Source organism: Dipodomys spectabilis, unplaced genomic scaffold (assembly GCF_019054845.1).
Source record: "Dipodomys spectabilis isolate Male_0828 unplaced genomic scaffold, ASM1905484v1 ptg000329l, whole genome shotgun sequence".
In the NCBI taxonomy this organism is placed as follows: Eukaryota; Metazoa; Chordata; class Mammalia; order Rodentia; family Heteromyidae; genus Dipodomys; species Dipodomys spectabilis.
This window is the reverse complement of record NW_024871006.1, coordinates 2,829,373-2,846,883: the sequence shown is the minus strand read 5'-3', so window position 1 is coordinate 2,846,883 and position 17,511 is coordinate 2,829,373. Positions and strand designations below refer to the sequence as shown.

General features: G+C 50.1%; 1 protein-coding gene across 2 annotated transcripts in view; it reads right to left on the bottom strand.

Annotated features, from left to right (window-relative positions):
* Positions 1-14,667, bottom strand: part of Pitpnc1 (phosphatidylinositol transfer protein cytoplasmic 1) — a 227,708-nt gene extending 213,041 nt beyond the window's left edge. For both annotated transcript variants that reach the window (XM_042702684.1, XM_042702683.1), the window contains exon 1: positions 14,342-14,667. In XM_042702684.1, coding sequence (XP_042558618.1) covers positions 14,342-14,389 — 48 coding nt within the window. In that variant the 5' untranslated portion in view covers positions 14,390-14,667. The remainder of the gene's footprint in view (positions 1-14,341) is intronic.
* Positions 14,668-17,511: the final 2,844 nt, after the last annotated feature.

Here is a 17,511-nt window from a genome sequence, read left to right as displayed (position 1 = left end):
ACCGGTGCTCTACCACTTGAGCCACACTTCCACTTCTGGTTTGTTTGGGGGGAGGGGAGAGTTGCTGGTTAATTGTAGCTAAGAGTCTCACAGACTTTGAATTGTGATCCTCAGATCTCAGCCTCCTGAGCAGCTACATTTACAGATATGAGCCATGGGTGCCCAGCTCATTTAGATTATGTTGAATACCTTCCAATTTGCTTACTGTATATGAAGAGTTTTAAATTCCCAACTAAATGTAACAAAGGCACTGTGTCTCATCTGTTCCCTCCCGGTATTTTCACGCTTAATTCTGAGTCACCTAGGGAGGCTCTAGAACGAACTTCTAAGCTGACACCCCTGGAAACCAAAGGTTCTGAACACCATTCAAAGGGATAATTCCCATGAGCGCTGGGGTGGTTCTCATTTTAGAGCACAAATTACAAAAGTTCTTTTCACAAAGGAATATGATTCACCAATTAAAGTCAAATAGAGGAATGACACTTGGTTTAATTCTGAGGTAAACAGGATAGCTCATCATTCTTTTCTTACTGGGACCTAAGAACTAGACAAAAAAAAAAAGTCACAGTGACTCCATCTCCAAAATAATTAGCAAAATGCTGGACTGGTGGTATGGCTCAAGTGGGAAAGTATCAGCTGAGCAAGCAAACTGAGCAAGCACAAAGCCCTGAGTTTAAACCTCTATTATAGGGCTGGGGATGTGGCTTAGTGGTAGAGGACTTGCCTTGTATGCATGAAGCCCTGGGTTGGATTCTCAGTACTAGATAAACAGAAAAAGCTGGAAGTGGCACTGTGGCTCAAGTGGTAGATGCTAGCCTTGAGCAAAAGAAGCTCAGGGACAGCGCCCAGGCTCTGAGCTCAAGCTCCAAGACAGGCACCACAAAAAAATAAATAAGTAAACACCTGTAATAGGACTCTTATAAAGACTAGAGGAAATAAATCACAACAAACGCAATTTCTCTCTTTCCCTTCTTTGCATATGGAAAGTGATATAAAATCTGAAAACTTTTAAATTTAGAAACCAAATTTTAACACTCATACTTTCCAAACAGAGCCTTTCATGTGATGTCTGGCTGAGGTATATAGAGCTGGCATAAAGACAACATTACTGGAATGGAGGCATGGCTTAGTGGTACAGTATCTGCCTAGGAATCACAAGGTCCATAGTTCTAAACCCAAGCACCACCAAAAACACAAAACTGAACCCAGGTCACGCTCAGCCAAGGTCTTGTTCCATAGAAAACTGCCCAGCTCATCACTGTGCAATCAAGACAGCCCAGATAGGAAACGGCCACAATGTATATGACATGCAAAGACAGAGATGCTTAACATAAGCAGCCTTCTGGGCATCATTTTTCCAAAGACAAAAGATAAATGAAACTTTGCTGGTTTTAAGAATAAATAGCCAGGGCTGGGAAGGTGGCTCAGGGTAGAGCGCTTGCCTTGCATGCCTGAGGCCCTGGGTTCAATTCCTCAGCACCACATAAGCAAAATAAATAAATAAATAAATAGCCAGACATGGTGGGACACACTATCATCCCAGTATTTGGCAGACTAAGGCAGGAGGACCAGTTGGGAGTTGGAGATGAGCACAGGCTACATCATGACATCTTGTCTCAAAACTAAAAAAAGAATCCAGGCACCAGTGGCTCACACCTGTCATCCTAGCTACTCTGGAGGCTTAGATTTGAGGATCATGGTTCAAAGCCAGCCAGGGCAGGCAAGTCTGTGACACTCTTACCTCCAATTAACCACCAGAAAACTGGAAGTGGTGCTGTGGCTCAAGTGGTAGAGAGCTAGCCTTGAGTGAAAAAGCTAAGAGACAGCATCTAAGCCATGAATTCAAGCCCTAGTACCAGGACACACACACACACACACACACACACACACACTACATAAAACTTAAATAAAAGCAAATAAATTAAAAAAATTAAAACAGACTCAGTGCATTTGAGGATGTAAACAATAGTAGCATCCAAATTAATTGTTAAATTTTCTTTCTTTTTCTTTGCTGACAGTATTGGGGCTTGAACTCAGGGCCTGGGCACTGTTCCTGAGATTCTTTTGCTCAAGGCTAGCACTCTGCCACTTGAACCACAGCACCACTTCCAGCCTTTTCTGTGTACGTGGTGCTGAGAAATCAAACCCAAGGCTTCATGCATGCTCGGCAAGCACTCCATCACTAAGCCATACTCCTAGCCCTAAATTTTCTTTTAGATAATCAGAGATAAGTTATTTTTTGGTATAAAAAAAAACCACACAGAAGCACCTGGATCTGGCCCTCATAAAAATATTATAATCAGAGTAGAATCACGTGGGCACACACATGTCCGGGTGACACAGGCCGGAGAGCAATCTTGGAGATGAGCTGCGTCTATTAAGTGTTTAAACAACATTATTATAGGTTCTTAACAAATTACATTTGTTTGGCCACTCTTACTTCTTTGGATGATTCAGTCTGGGAAAAGAAACAACACCCTACGGAGAGTCAGATGCTAGAAGAAAGGATGGTGATTTTTCTTTGCTTGGGAACAACAGGAGTTCTAGAAGGTCATGCTTCACTTAAAATTAAAATGAGCAGGGGGCTGGGAGTTTAGCCCAGCGGAAGGGCGCCCGCCCGGCGCGTGCAAGGCCCTGGGTTCGGTCCTCAGCCCTGGAAAAAAAAAAAAAAAAGCTACAAAAATTAAAAAGAGCAAAGAGCTGAGCGCCTGTCATCTCAGGAGGCTGAGATTTGAGGATCACAGTTCAAAGTCAGCTGGAGCAGGAAAATCTGTGCGACTCTTATCTCCAATGAACCACCAAAAAACCGGATGTAGAGCTGTGGCTCAGGCACTAGAGCACTTAACTAATCTAAGAGATAACACCCAGGCCTGAGTTCAAGTCTGAGCACCAGTACAAAAATTAATTAATTAATTGAGCGAAGAGGGAGGAAGGACAGGAGGATGGAAGGAGAAAAGACAGAAGGGGAGCAGAAGAGAAGGAAGTCATTAGGTAGATTTGATCAAGAACTTTCCGTGGCCAGGTGGTTAGCTTGGAGGCGCTTTAAGTGCAGGGTGCTAATGTGCCAAGGATGAGTCACTCTAATTCTTGATGTCAAAATCTCCTATGCACTCTGACTCCTGTGTTTCTAAGTCAACAAACAGCATTGCATGAGGCTGCTCGGGCGGTTGGCCAGGAAAGGGGAGGAGGGTCCCCAGAATCTACACTGCCTTAGTGTGTCCTGGCTGCACCGTTTCCCTCCAGCCTGATGCCATCCTCACAGGTTCACCCAGCATCGTGGAGTGCGATTTTATCATCCTACCAGAGGTGAAGGAAACATGGGCTGAGTGTAAACAGCCAAGTCACCCTCTTTAGAATAAAGCTCCAGAAGGGGAAAGGGAGGGATGGGCCCTGGTGGCTCATGCCAGTAATCCTATCTACTCAGCAGGCTGAGATCTGAGGATTGCGGTTCAAAGCCAGCCCGGGCAGTAAAGTCTGTGAGACTCTTATCTCCAATAATTCACCAGAAAACTGGAAGTGGTGCTGTAGCTCAAGTGATAGAGTGCTAGCCTTGAGCTGAGGGACAGCACCCAGGCCCAGAGTTCAAGCCCCACGACCAGCAGAGGAGGGGCAGGAGGAGGAGGAGAAAGAAAAGGAGGAGGAGGAAAAGACACTAGCCAAGCATCGGTATCCATAAGGACCCACTTCTCATCCCTGGACATCTCCCTAGTGCGAATTCTACCATCCATCTATCCCATGGACAAACTAAGCAGAGATGTGTGTGTGTGTGTGTGTGTGTGTGTGTGTGTGTGTGTGTGTGAGAGAGAGAGAGAGAGAGAGAGAGAGAGAGAGAGATGTTATTCAGCTTTTTTTTCCTCAAGGCTTGTATTCTACCACTTAAACCCACATCCAATTCTGACTTTTCTGGTGGTTTTAATTGGAGATAGGAATCTCACAGATGTTTTGGTCTGGATTAGTTTCGAACCATGATCTCCAGATCACAATTCCTCTTGAGTAACTAGAATTACAGGCATGAGCCACTGGCACCCAGCAACATTTTAATTGACTCCTAATTACAAATCAGAAAAGCCAGGGGCGTAATCATGTATGCCTATGATCCTAGCACCTGGGAGGCTGGGATGGAGGACTGCAAATTGGAGGCCAGCCTGGGCTATATAGCAAGATCCTGTCTCAAAACCAATAATAATAATAATAGTAATAATTCTAACTCAGTACTGTCAGTGGCTTTCTCTGCTACCTAAATAACTTTACGATCATCTCTATTAAATGTTTTAAAAGCTTGTCCAGTGCCCTCCACCCTGTGAACACCACAGGAGGAGAAACTGTGACTGCCTTATTTGTGGCTCCATCCCTGGACAAGTACCCAGCAAGAAGTCAAGAAAATATCTGTGACTCTGGTACCATGGCTCACTCCTGTAATCCTAGCTTATGCAGGAGGCTGAGATCTGAGGACTGTGGTTTAAGGGCATGGAAGTCTGTGAGGCTATTTCCAATTAGCCACCAAAAAAGAAGTAGAACTGTGACTCAATTGGTAGAGCACTAGCCTTGAGTGAGAAAGTTCAAGGACAGCCCCCAGACCACAAGTTCAAGCCCCAGGATCAGCACACAAGCACGCACGTGTGCAGACATACACAAACTATATGTAAAATGCGTATTTTCAAGATGATCAAATACCAACCTGGAACTTCCCTTTATTTTTTGGGGGTGGATCAGTCTATGGAGCTTGAACTCTGGGCCTGAGTGCTGGCCCTGAGCTTTTCAGTTCAAAGTGAGCGTTCTGCCACTTGAGCCACAGCACCACTTCCAGTTTTCTGGTGGTTTATTGGAGATAAAGAGTCATACAAAGTTTCCTGCCCAGGCTTGCTTTGAACCACAATCCTCAGATCTCAGCCTCCTGAGTAGCTAGGATTACAGGCATGAGCCACTGGCGCTGGGCTTCAGCTAATCTTCTTATGGTTGGTTTGGCAGAAGGACACGGGGACACACACACACACACACACACACACACACACACACACACACACACTTCACTGCATGGTGGACACACACTAGCGTATAGATAATCCTCTTCCCTTGAGCATGGTGGGCCTGGTCTAAGCAGGTAAACCCTTTTTAAGAACAAATCTAGAAGTCAGAGATGACAAACCAGAGGGATTTAAAATGGCAGCAACTTCCCTATTGGCCTTGAAAGAAGAAAATGTCATGTGGTAGAAAAGACTCCTTAGTCAGAACAGCAGGTGATTTACAGAAGTGAATTTCTAATTGATTGCTGAAGAGAAAGTAGGAACTCTCGTCCTATACCTGCAAGGAACTGAATTCTGCCAGGAATCATGCAAGCTTGGAAGATGACTCCTCCACACCCACACTTCTCCTTACAGAAACTGGGAAATGATAAATGGTGTTGTTCCAAGACACTTAGTTTCTGATAATTTGTTCCATAGTAAAAGAAAAACGAATATACTCCTCTGGGAATGGGAAGAAAACAGCCAGATTACATGAACTCTTTGGAATGACTGACCTCAATCCTCTCAGTGTCAGTGCTAAGGAACTGTGTGTGTGTGTGTGTGTGTGAACATGCATGTGCACGCACACATGTACCAGAACTGACATGTACCAGAACTGGGGCTTGAACTCAGTGCTCTCTGTTCTCCCTTAGCTCTTTCATTCAAGCTGGCCCTCTACTACCAAGCCAAACCTCCACTTCCAGCCTTTTGCTGGTTAATGAGAGATAAAGAGTTCCTTGGAATTTTTCTAGCTGGGTCGGCTTGGAACCCTAATCCTCAGATCTCAGCCTCCTGAGAAGCTAAAATTGTAGGTATAAGCCACAAGTGCCTGACTTTAAAGTGAAGGTTTTATAGTACAAATAGTAAAGTTGTCGGGCACTCGTGGCTCACACCTCTTTGAGCACAAAGAGGCTCAGGGACAGTCCTGAATCCAAGCTCCAGAACCCACCAAAAAAAAAAAAAAAGTAGCTGGGCACCGTTGGCTAACGCCTGTAATCCTAGCTACTCAGGAGGCTGAGATCTGAGGATCACGGTTCAAAGCCAGCCCAGGCAAGAAACTCCATGAGACTCTTATCTCCAATAAACCACTCAGAAAACCAGAAGTGGCGCTGTGGCTCAAGTGGTAGAGCACTAGCCTTGAGCTGAAGAGTTGAGGGACAGCACCCAGGCCCAGAGTTCAAGCTCCACAACCAACAACAACAACAAAAAAAAAGTTTCCAAGATAAATTTCCCAAAGAATTTTACATTTTCTCCAATTGATGCTGTGCTATAAAATAATTTATAATCCCCGGAAGTGTGTGTGTGGGGGGGGGGTGTTTCATCTGTCTTGTAACTACCAAAAAAATCTCCACTTGGAAATCCCATAAAATACCCGATTTCCGGAAGGCGCCGGAGGGTGGGGAAGGAGGCTGACTCGGGAAGTGAGTCTGTTCCTCTCCCAGTGTGCTGAGTTCAGCTGACTGGCAGAGCTCAGTCCTTCCCCAGAGCAGAGACAGGGAGCCATCCAGATCGCAAAAGGCTTTGCTGAGGTCCGCCGAAACCATGCAGAGCTCCACGCAACAGACAACAGGCCAAAGCCCACCCAGGACCTGAAGCCACAGAAAAACACCAGGACAGGCTGAGACACACACACACACACACACACACACACACTCATATATGCATACATGTGTATTCACACACGCATGCACATGTGTGTGAACATATACATGTCTCTGTGTATATGTGTGTGTGAACATGTGCACGCGCATACAAACACCAGTACTGGGGCTTGATATCAAGCCTGAGAACTGTTCCTTAGCTTTTTTGCTCAAGGCCAAGTGCTCTACCACTTGAGCCACAGTTTCAGTTCCAGCTTTTTGCTGGTTAACTGGCAATCAAGAGTCTCACACTTTCCTGCTTGGCCCGGCTTCAAACCTTGATCCTTAGATCTCAGTCTACTGACTAGCTAGGATTACAGATGTGAGCCACCAGCGCCTAGTTTACATAATAAAATATATATCTAATATGTATTTATTAATAATTGTTTATATAATTACATAGTATATGTAAAATATGTATCTATATCATATGTATATATATGTATATGTATATATATCATATATAAATGTGTGCATATATGTATATATAAAATATACATAAATAGCATGTATATATAAAATGTACATGTATAAAATATATGTACTATGTAATTATATCGTATATTATGTCATATACGATATGTATTATACTATGTAAACATTATATAGTGTATATATCTGTACACACATATATATTTAAATCACTAGGATTATAGCTCAGTAGTAGAATGTTTGCTTAGCATGTACCAGCCTTTGAGTCCCATTCCACAAAAAAAATAGAATGCTGAACTAAATTCCCAGTGAGTTCAAGGCCAGACTGGGCTACAAATTGAGACTCCACCTCAACACAAAACAAACACATAAAGCGAATGGATATTCTTTGTAACCCTTGCCACACCACACACTTCCCAGGGCAGGGTGGATCCTGGGCTGAGAAGCAACTCATTAACATTTTACAAACTGCCCACTGGCTGTGTAGCTTGGCCGGTAGAGCACCTGCTTAGTATCTGTAAGGCCCTGGGTTCCATCCTCAGCAGCAAAAATATAAATGAGTAAATAAATAACCAAAAAATAAAGACTGCCTACAAAACAGTGGTCCCACCAGGTGCTGGTGGCTGAAGTCTGTAATCCTATATAGGCTTGGCTCTAGGAGGCTGAGATCTGAGGATGGGAGTTGGGTCCTGGGTCTGTGTGAGACTCTTATCGCCAATTAACCACCAGAAAATCAGAAGGGGAGCTGTGGCTTAAAGTGGTAGAGTGCTAGCCTTGAGCAAAAGAGTTCAGGGACAGATTCCAGGCCCAGAGTTCAAGCCCCAGGACGACCCCCCCCAAAAAAAAAAATTAAATCACTTTTTGTTAAAATGTGAATAATATCCGTTCAGCCTGGGGTTTGAACTCTGAGCTTAGCCTCGGCTCTCTTACTATCTCCAACAGCAAAATAAATAACCCAAATTGGGCGCCAGTGGCTCACACCTATAACTGTAGGTCTCAGAAAGCTGAGATGGGGCAGGATCAAGGTTGGAGATGAACCTGAGCAGAAAAGTCCAAAAGACTTCATCTTGAAAATAACTGCATAGCAAAAAGCTGGTCTGGAGGCTCAAGTGGTAGGGTTTTGTGAAGAATGGGTCTTTTTTCTTTCGTAAGACCCAGTCAGTGCCTGTTTCAGGTAACAGGCTTGAAACTCAAGTGCTAGGGAAAACACAGCAGCCTTCAGGCACAAAGTCAACAACCCCAGCTGGCGGAGGACAGCATCTGCTCCTGTGGCCAGTTCCATTAGCGATGAAAAGGTTTGCACTGTCCATTAACATGCCCTCCTCTTCCTGTGAAGTCACTCTCAACGGAGAGCGGAGAGGAGAGAGGGGAAGGAGAAGATGGGAGGGGAGAGAGGAGGTAAGGAGAGGGGAGAGGGGGAAGGGGGAGGGGAGAGGAGGGAGGGGCGAGAGCTGGGAATTACACAAACAAAACTACTTAGATTACCCAGAAATCAAATTAATGAAGCTCACCTGGCTCCCTATCCAAGAAGCCAGGCTAACCAGAAAATTAAAAACCAAAGACAGCCAAGGCACCTGTGGCTCGTGCCTGTGATTCTAGCTACTTAGGAGGCTGAGATGTGAGGATTTCGGTTCGAAGCCAGTCCGGGAAGTCCATGAGACTGTTATGTTCAATTAACTACCAAAAAACTAGGAAGTAGAGTTGTGGTTCAAATGATAGGGCGCTAGCCTTGAACACAAAAGCTCAGAGGCGGAGCCCAGACCCTGAGTTCAAGCTCTAGCACCAACACACAAAGATAACCACCACTAAAACTCAACAGTCAGAAGAATAGTGGTCATTCTGGAAAAGAACATCTTCCAAAGTATGTTTCTGAGGAGCCCTAGAGAAGAAGCAGGAGATTAATCCCAAAAAAAGCCTTAATCAGCCTACCCAAGAGCATCAGCTAATAGGCAAAACCCAACATGAAACTTCAAAACCCCTTTCCTGCCCCAATGTCTGCCCTGCCACGCTTGCTGATTGTAGAAACGCCACACAGGCACAACTGCGCATGCGGGCCTCTCCATTCATGGTACTCCCAGGGCCGCAGCCCACATCCTGCTCTCAGAAATGTCTGCAAGGGCTGAGAACATGGGTGCTTGCCTAGCATGCACCAAGCCCTGGGTTCGATTCCTCAGTACTCTATAAACAAAAAGAGCCAGAAGTGGCGCTGTGGCTCAAGTGGTAGAGTGCTAGCCTTGAGCAAAAGAAGCTCAGGGACAGTGTCTAGGTCCTGAGTTCAAGCCCCAGCACTGGCCAAAATAAAATGCAACTCTCCAGGTGATCCAAAAGGGCCCAGATAAAGTACTCGGGGCTCTCTGCCAGGGGAAAGAACAAAGTACTATTCTGGGGGGGGGGGGGGGGGAGTTTTGTTTTTTGCTTTTTTGCCTTTCACTTTCTTCTTAAAGGCAGAGGCCAGTGTTTCTATTTTTCTTCCTTGTGTACCAAGTCCACAGAGACCTCAATAACCCCCTGAAAGTACACACATTCTTGTTACTGCAGTCAGAGGAGGAACTGTTTACACGTGGGATGGAGCTTTCTTTAAAAGCAATTGAAGTAAGCCGGGCTCTGGTGGCTCAAGCCTGTAATCCTAGCTACTCAGGAGGCTGAGATCTGAGGATCATGGTTCAAAGCCAGCCCGGGCAGGAGAGACCGTGAGACTCCTATCTCCAATAAACCACCAGAAAACCGGAAGTGGCGCTGTAGCTCAAGTGGTAGAGCGCTCGCCTTGAGCTGAAGAGCTGAGGGACAGCGCCCAGGCCCAGAGTTCAAGCCCCACGACCGACAAAAAAAAAAAAAAAAAAAGCAATTGAAGTAAAAGATTCTTGCCTTAGATCTGCCTCATCTTACCTCATCTGTTGAGACATTTGGTCTCGAGACAGGGTCTCACTATGTTGCCGGAGCTAGCCTCCAACTCACAATCTTCTTCCGTCAGCTTTGTGAGTGCTGGGACTATAAGCATGTACCACTGCATGAAGCTAATCCTGAGTTCTGAGGCCACACTTCCAATAGATTCCAACAGCAACTGTCCTACATGTCCCCTAGGTAGATACAAAGTCAGAGTCCCTAAGCTCTCCTCAGCTGGGAACTGACCAGCAAACCTGTTGTACATACAGGCTAGGACCCACAGGAAAGGAGACCTTGGAGACCCCTCTGGTCTCCAGTAAAACAGCATTGTGCCAGGAAGCAAAAGTCCTGGCTTCACCATAGACCCCCATCTCCTTGACTAAAAGGAGTAACTAAGTGACTGAGAGCTGAGCCTTCCATAAAACAAAATGGCTTAAGCCAGGCGCCTGTGGCTCATGCCTGTCATCCTAGCACTCAGGAGACTGAGATCTGAAGATCATGGTTCAAAGCCAGCCTGGGCAGGAAAAGCTGTGAAACTCTTAGCTCCAATAAACCACCAGAAAACCAGAAGTGGCGCTGTAGCTCAAGTGGTAGAGTGCTAGCCTTGAGCTGAAGAGCTGAGGGACAGTGCTCAGGCCCAGAGTTCAAGCCCCACAACCAACATAAAATAATAATAATAAAAATAATAATAATTCTTTATTCTAAAGCTATTTGTTCCCATGCTAGGAATTGAACCCAAGGCCTCAAACATGGAAGACAAATGTTCTACCACTAAGCTGCACCTCTAGCCATGGAATGAATGTTTTAAATAACCCCTATCCCCATCACTCTTAGCTAGATGTAATTCAGCTTTATCTTCTTTAGGACCTACTTTAGTTTCCCTGGAACTACAGAACCTTTATGGGTTAAAAATAAAGACAGAGGGGCAGGGAAGGGGGCTCAGTGGTAGAATGCTTGCCTTGCATGCATGAGGCCCTGGGTTCAATTCCTCAGCACCACATAAGCAGAAAAAAAAGCCGGAAGTGGCGCTGTGGCTCAAGTGGTAGTGCGCTAGCCTTGAGCTGAAGAGCTGAGGGACAGCGCCCAGGCCCAGAGTTCAGGCCCATGACCAGAACCCCCCCCCCAAAATAAATAAATAAATAAATAAAGACAGAGGATGCTGGGCACCTGTGGCTCACACCTGTAATCCTAACCACTCAGGAGGTGTAGACAGGTAAGGATCAAGGTTCAAAGCCAGCCAGGGGAAGACAAATCTGCAAGACTTACTTCTAATTAACATCCCAAAAGTCAGAAACAGAGATGTGGCTCAAGTGGTTGAGCAGCATTCTAAAGCAGGAAAGGATAAAAGCTAAGCAAGAGCATGAGGCCCTGAGTTTAAGCCCAATGTTGCACATCCCCACGCCAAGACAATAATGTTAGAGGAGTAGGGGACATAGCTTGATGATAGAGCACTGGATTACTACGTCAGAGGCCCTGAGTCCAAATCAAAGTGTCCCCCAATCAACCAACCAATCAAGGGTGAAATAGCAGAAGGCAGCAATCCAAAGACCTTTGAATTCTTGCAATTAAAGGAATCCCAGTACCACACAGAAAAAAATAAATAAGTAAATAATACAACACAACTAAAGGAACAGGAGAACCCTGTAACAATTGCAAGGTTTCTATTTCTTCTGGTAGTTGATAGTTCTTTTACGTGTTTTCTACAAAGGGGATTTTCTTTGTCCTGGATTAACAGGGACTGACAGCAAAAAGCTGAATCAGGAAACACAAATCATGACTCCACCAGCCACCACCTCCCCCTCACCCCCTCCCCCCAAGCCCAGTCACTAATCATGAGGCCTGGGTCCTGTTACTTAACCTTTCGGCACCTCCAAATGCTCACCAGCAAAGTATGGATGGTAAGACACTACGCTCCCTAAGGCCAGTCTCCAGTGCGGGGAGGGGGGGGTGGTAGATCCGGCCAGGGACACTGTCTATACCCAAACACTGGAATTTGCTTCATTTGCAAAAACTCTGCTACTAATTAACTGTGGCCATTAAATAGAAACAGGTTCCAGAAGCTCCCTGAGGGTTGAATCGGGTCCAAAGTGAAGGCAGAGTTGAATCAAAACCTCCCTGTCAGCATCATCTCCCTAGACAGTTAGTCGGCTTCTCAGAGTGGAGGATTCAGGCAGAAGAGGTGGGGTGGAGATGGGGGAAGGCGAGCATCCATGACTAGTTCAGAGTCTAGGGGTCTATGAGCTAGCACACTAGGCCTATTATCCGGTCTGGTGGATTTTAATTTTCCCTTCTCCTCTCCTCTCTGGTCCTGGGGCTCATGAGCCTGGGCGCTGTCCTGAGCTCTTTTTGCTCAATGCTAATACCACTTGAGCCACTGCTCCACTTGCCGCTCATTGGAGGTTAACCGAAGATGAGAGTATCACAGACTTTCTTCCCTGGGCCGGTGTGGAATCATGATCCACAGATCCTGGTCTCCTGAGTAGCTAGGATTACAGGCAGGAGCCATCAAGCATCCGGCTGGTGGATTTGAATAGCTTGAAACGTCTTATCTATTTACCCCATTGCAGAAAACACCAGAATGTGACCTCCCAGAAACTGAATCATGTTTATTTAGTCCAAGTGAATTAAATAATTTATAATTATACATCATCCTACAGGTGGAAGGTGATTTCACTGATTTCAATTAACAAAGGGCCTCCACCTATACCACTCAAATGCAATTACTTCTCTGGCTACTTCAGGGTTGGGGGGAGAGGGAAGGAGGGAGAGAAGGGTGGCCAGGGAGAAGGAGTGGAGGAGAAAGAGGGGGGGTGGAAGGAGAAAGGGAGGGAGAGAGGAGAAGGAGGGAGGGAGGGGGAGGGGGAGAGAGGAGGAGGAGGAGGGAGGGGGAGGGGGAAGAGAGAGGAGGAGGAGGGAGAGGGAGGGGGGGGGAGAGGGAGAGATCTGAGCATTTAAGAAAGCCCAAGGAAAGAATCAACCTGAATAAAGAAATGTGATTGACAGAAGATTCTAGAACTGGCTTTTTTCCTCCTATCATTATATATTTTTTAGGGGGGAGGCAAATTTCACGCAGTTTCAGATTGCAAACTCTTATCTAGACCCCCCCCAACACACACTCACACTCCCCCCCCATGGGTGGACCTGGTCCCAGGGGAGAGAGGGGGGGAGGGAGGGGTTAGGAAGATCCGGTCCCCCAAGGGAAAGGATCCCAGGGCCCCCAAATGCCAGCCAACCCCAAAGCTGGCTGGCGAGGCAGGTGCAGCTGGGACCCCCTCTCCTCCCTCTCCTCTCTCTTTTCTCTCTCCCGCAGCCCCGGTACCAGGCGGGGCCAGGTTTCGTCAAGTCCAACCCGCTTTGATCTGGGCCGAGATGACCAACCCCCCCCCCCCACACACACACACCCGCATTCGACCCCGCCAAGCCCCCCACGGCCGTCGGCCGAGCAGCGGGCGGGTCACGGGTCTGTGGGCCCCGGCGTGCCCCTCCCCACCGCGCCTCCGTGGGCTGCCCGCCCCCCAGCCGCACCGGGGTAGATCCAACCCGAAGCAGCCGGAAAATCGAACCCTCTCCTCCCATACACACACACACACCCAAAGAGGAGGGGGGTGGGCGCCGGGTCTGAGCACCCCCGCGGGGGCGTGGGGGGCCGCTCGGAGGGCGGCGGCGGCGCCCGGGGTCCCCACGCGCCCCCCCCCCCCGCCCCGTCCCGGCGGCGAGGCCCGGGTGCGGCGCTGCGTGCTGGGGCGCCCCCCGGTGGCCGCGCCGCCGCCCCGGGCTCCCCGCGGCCGAGCCAACGAGAACCCGCAGAAAGTTTCCGAACCGGGCGATCGGCACCGGCCGCAGCCGGGTGGGCCGGGCCGGGAGCGCGGGCGTGACGCCCGGAGGACCGGCGACCGCGCCAGGTGGGGGACCCCCGCCCCCCCACACACACACTCCTCGGGGTTCCGACGGGGGCTCGGGCCTCCCGGCCGGCCGGCCTCCCAACCGAGGGCGCGCAGGATGAGGCCAGGCCCAGGGCCAGGACGGGGCACCCCGCACCCCGGCTTCTGCGCGCGCGCCCCGGGGCGCTGGGCTCGGCTCGGTGCGTTCCCCCTCCCGAGGAGGGGGGGGGCGCCTCGGATCCTCCGGGTGCACGGTGGTTCCCCCCCACGTCTGAGCCCGATGCCCTCCCCGCCCCCCCCCCCGGGAGCCCACCTGGAGTCCGCGCCCCACCCCACGCTCGCGGGGCTGCGGCGGCGCCCGCGGGAAGCCGCGGACCCCGAGGCTCCGGGCTGGGGCGGCCCGGACCCCGCGCCGCACGCGCGCGCGCGCACCCCAGGTTTTCCCGCCGCCCCCCGCCCGGTCCCCGCGGCGCCCCGGGAGCGGGCGAGGCCCGGCGCCTACCTCGTCCACGGTGAGCGGCATGCAGATCCGGTACTCCTTCAGCAGCATGGTGCGGCCGGACCCGAACCCGCGGCGGGCGTCCGGGGGGGAGGGCCCGCACCGCGCCGCACCGCACCGCACCGCGCTCCGACAGCGCTCAGCTCCTCGCTTCCCCCGGCCCGCACCGCACCATGTCAAGCTCTGAGTCCGGGGGTTCGAGGCTCCTCGCGCGCCTCCTGCCTCGGCTCGGGGCCGATGCTCCCGGGAGCCGCGCGGGAGGCAAAGTCAGGCGGAGAAGGAGGGAGACCCGCGGCGGTAGGCGCGGCCGCAGATCAGGACATGCCCGGTAGCGGGCGAGGGAGGGGAGGGAGGAGGGGGAGGGAGGGGAGGAGGGAGGAGGGAGGGGGAGGATTCCACAAATGAAAACAAACGCACGGAGTCGCCGGTCGCGCGCCTCGGGGAGCGGAGCGAGCCGGCGGCCGCCCCCCTGGCTCCTCGCCCGCGGGTCCCCCCGCCTCGGCCCTCGATCCCGCGGACCGCGTCCGCGGCGGGGCCGGGGACGCCGACTTCCCAGACAAAGGGCCCGCCCGGCCCCCTCGCCCGGGCCCCGGACGCCGGATTCCCCGCAGCGGCGCGTTGTTTTTCTGCAGGCTGGAGTCCCCGAGCGTCGGGAGCACAGGGGAAGCCGCCGAGGCCGCTCGCCGCCGCCCAGCGCGGGGCGCCGGGCCGGGCCGGGCCGGGCCGGGCCGGGCCGGGCCGGGGGGCGGGCGCCGGCGCGGGGCTCCGGGGCCGGGATGGTGGGCGCGGGAGAAGCCGGCGGCTGCCGCGCGAGCGCCGCCCGGCTGACATCAGCGGCGGCCGCGGCGGGGAGGGCGGCCCCGGGCCGGCCAATGGGGACGAGGCGAAGACGGGGCCCGGTTTAAACGCCGCGGGCAGCGGGCCTCTCCCGGGCCGAGCGCGGGGGGGCCTCCTTCCGGACCCCCTCGCACCCTCTGGGTTTGTCTGCCGGGGCGCCCCCCCCCCGGGTCTGTCCCGTTTCCAGGATGCGCGAATGTCCCTTGGCTTGTGGGGCGGGGGGGGGGGCGGGGGGGGGGGCCGGGGACGGGACGATCCCCTCGGGGAAGGGAGGAGACCTGACCGCCCGGGATCGAGAAGGGGTCGGGGAAGGGCAGCCAGCAGCGAGGCCCAAAGAAGCCACCCGAGCACAGAAACGGGGGTGGGGGGGGGGCTTGGCAATTCTAGCCACTCAGGAGACCTAAGGATCGAGGTTCGAAGCCGGCCTGGGCAGAAGATCACACAGGAGGCTCACCTCCGATTACCCAGCAAGAAGCTGGAAGTGGGCGCTGTGGTTCAAGTGGTAGAGCGCCAACCTTGAGCAAAAACACTTAAGGAACGGGGCTCAGGCCCTGAGTCCAAGGCCCAGGATCCCCCCCCAAAGAAAGAAGGGGGGCAGGAAAGAAAGAAAAAGGCAGGAACAAAGACAGAGAAGGGAGGGCGGGCAGGCCTGCACCGGATGTCCCCCTACCTCTTCCAGGCGCGGCTGGAAGGCCTCTGAGAACAACAACAAAGAATAGGTTTTCATGTCAGCACTCCTAAGTTCAACAAGTCACAGTGAAATGTCAATGAAATGCCTGGAGTGCTGGTGTTTCATCCATAATAAACAGCTCCCTCGTTTTAACCACAAGAAGCACATTCTTCAGTTACTCAGGAAGCTGCGTGCAACTTGCTGAAGTCTGGTTTTCATTTGTCTGGTTTGTGTGTTTTTTTTTTCTTTCTTGGAGCTTGTTTTTCTGAAAAGTTGCTGATGAGATAGCATCGGTTGCCTGTGTGCCAGTAACGTGGAAGCATCAGCTTTTAAGCATTATTCTCTGGAGACCTGCAGCTGCTCCTTGAAGCTTGCATTGGGAAATACAGATGTCTCAGTATTTCCAGGATTTAAAATTACCATTACTAAGTGATTACGAAGCCACTAACCAAAATTAAGGACGTTGGGCTTGTCGCTAAAGTCATACAGATGGCTGGAATGAATTGATAACTATATGAACATGATACAAAGCCTGCTAGGAAAATGACACTCTATATCCAGCTTATGTTTTAGTGAAAACTATTTTCTAGATAAATGCTTCCCAGAGTTGGCTCGGAAATATTCGCAGCAACTAATTAAAACTAAACCAAATTCCTCGAGGTGGAAGAATCTAAATCCGACAGTGTAGTGAGGAAGAATAACACATTGAAAGTCTGTGATACAAAAAGAGCTCAAGCTGTTTTCCTTTTTTTATTTCTTTCCTACTTTTTGAACTCAAGGCCTCACACTTGTGCAGCTTGCTTGCTCAGCTGGTGCCCTCCGACTTGAACCACACCTCCAGTCCTGTTTCTTGCTGGTTATTTTGGAGTCTAGACAACTGTGATCCTCCTGAGCTCAGCCTCCTGAGTAACTAGGATTACCTCTTTACTTCTTACTTGGACATCAGTGGAGTGGCTTTGATCTGAGTACCTGATTGTCCTCTCTCTCTCTCTCTTTCTCTCCCCCTCTCCCCTCCCCTCTCTTTCTCTCTACCCCTCTTCCTGGGCTCTGACTCTACTTCATCATCAATCCGTTTCCCCTCCCCAGCCCTACTCCAGCCAAATGAGACAAACCAGCCATCACTCTTTGCCTCATTCCGCCACAGAAGCCCTCTCCTCCAGCCAGGCCCAATATAGACAAGCTGTGTTTATGGAAAATGAGTCTGATGGCAGTGTATGGAAAAAGTACAAGATACCAGAGGCAGGAGGTCATTATACTGTTATCAGAGATCTATGGGGAGGGTCTGGACTAGATGGAGAATGAATAAAAGATGAATTCGAAGTATCTTGGCAAGAAGTAGGAATAATTAGTATTCATTACTATCATACTGGAGAGAATGGGGAGAAGTGTAGGGAGAATTTCTTCATTCATAAGTCATTCACTCCAAGGAAGGAGCGCCATCTACTGGTCAATAGCAGTTACTTAAAAATATCAAGGCCTGTGGTCTTTAATAAGGGTATGGCCAGAATTGTATCTTGGTTGTCTTTCTATCTAGTTACAAAGAACCTTAAAGGCGACCATAATAACTGCCCATTAACAATGAGAAACATGCATTCTGTGATCATCACATATAAAAATAAAGATAGGGAGCACACACACAGAACAAAAGAGTAGATCTGGGAATGTG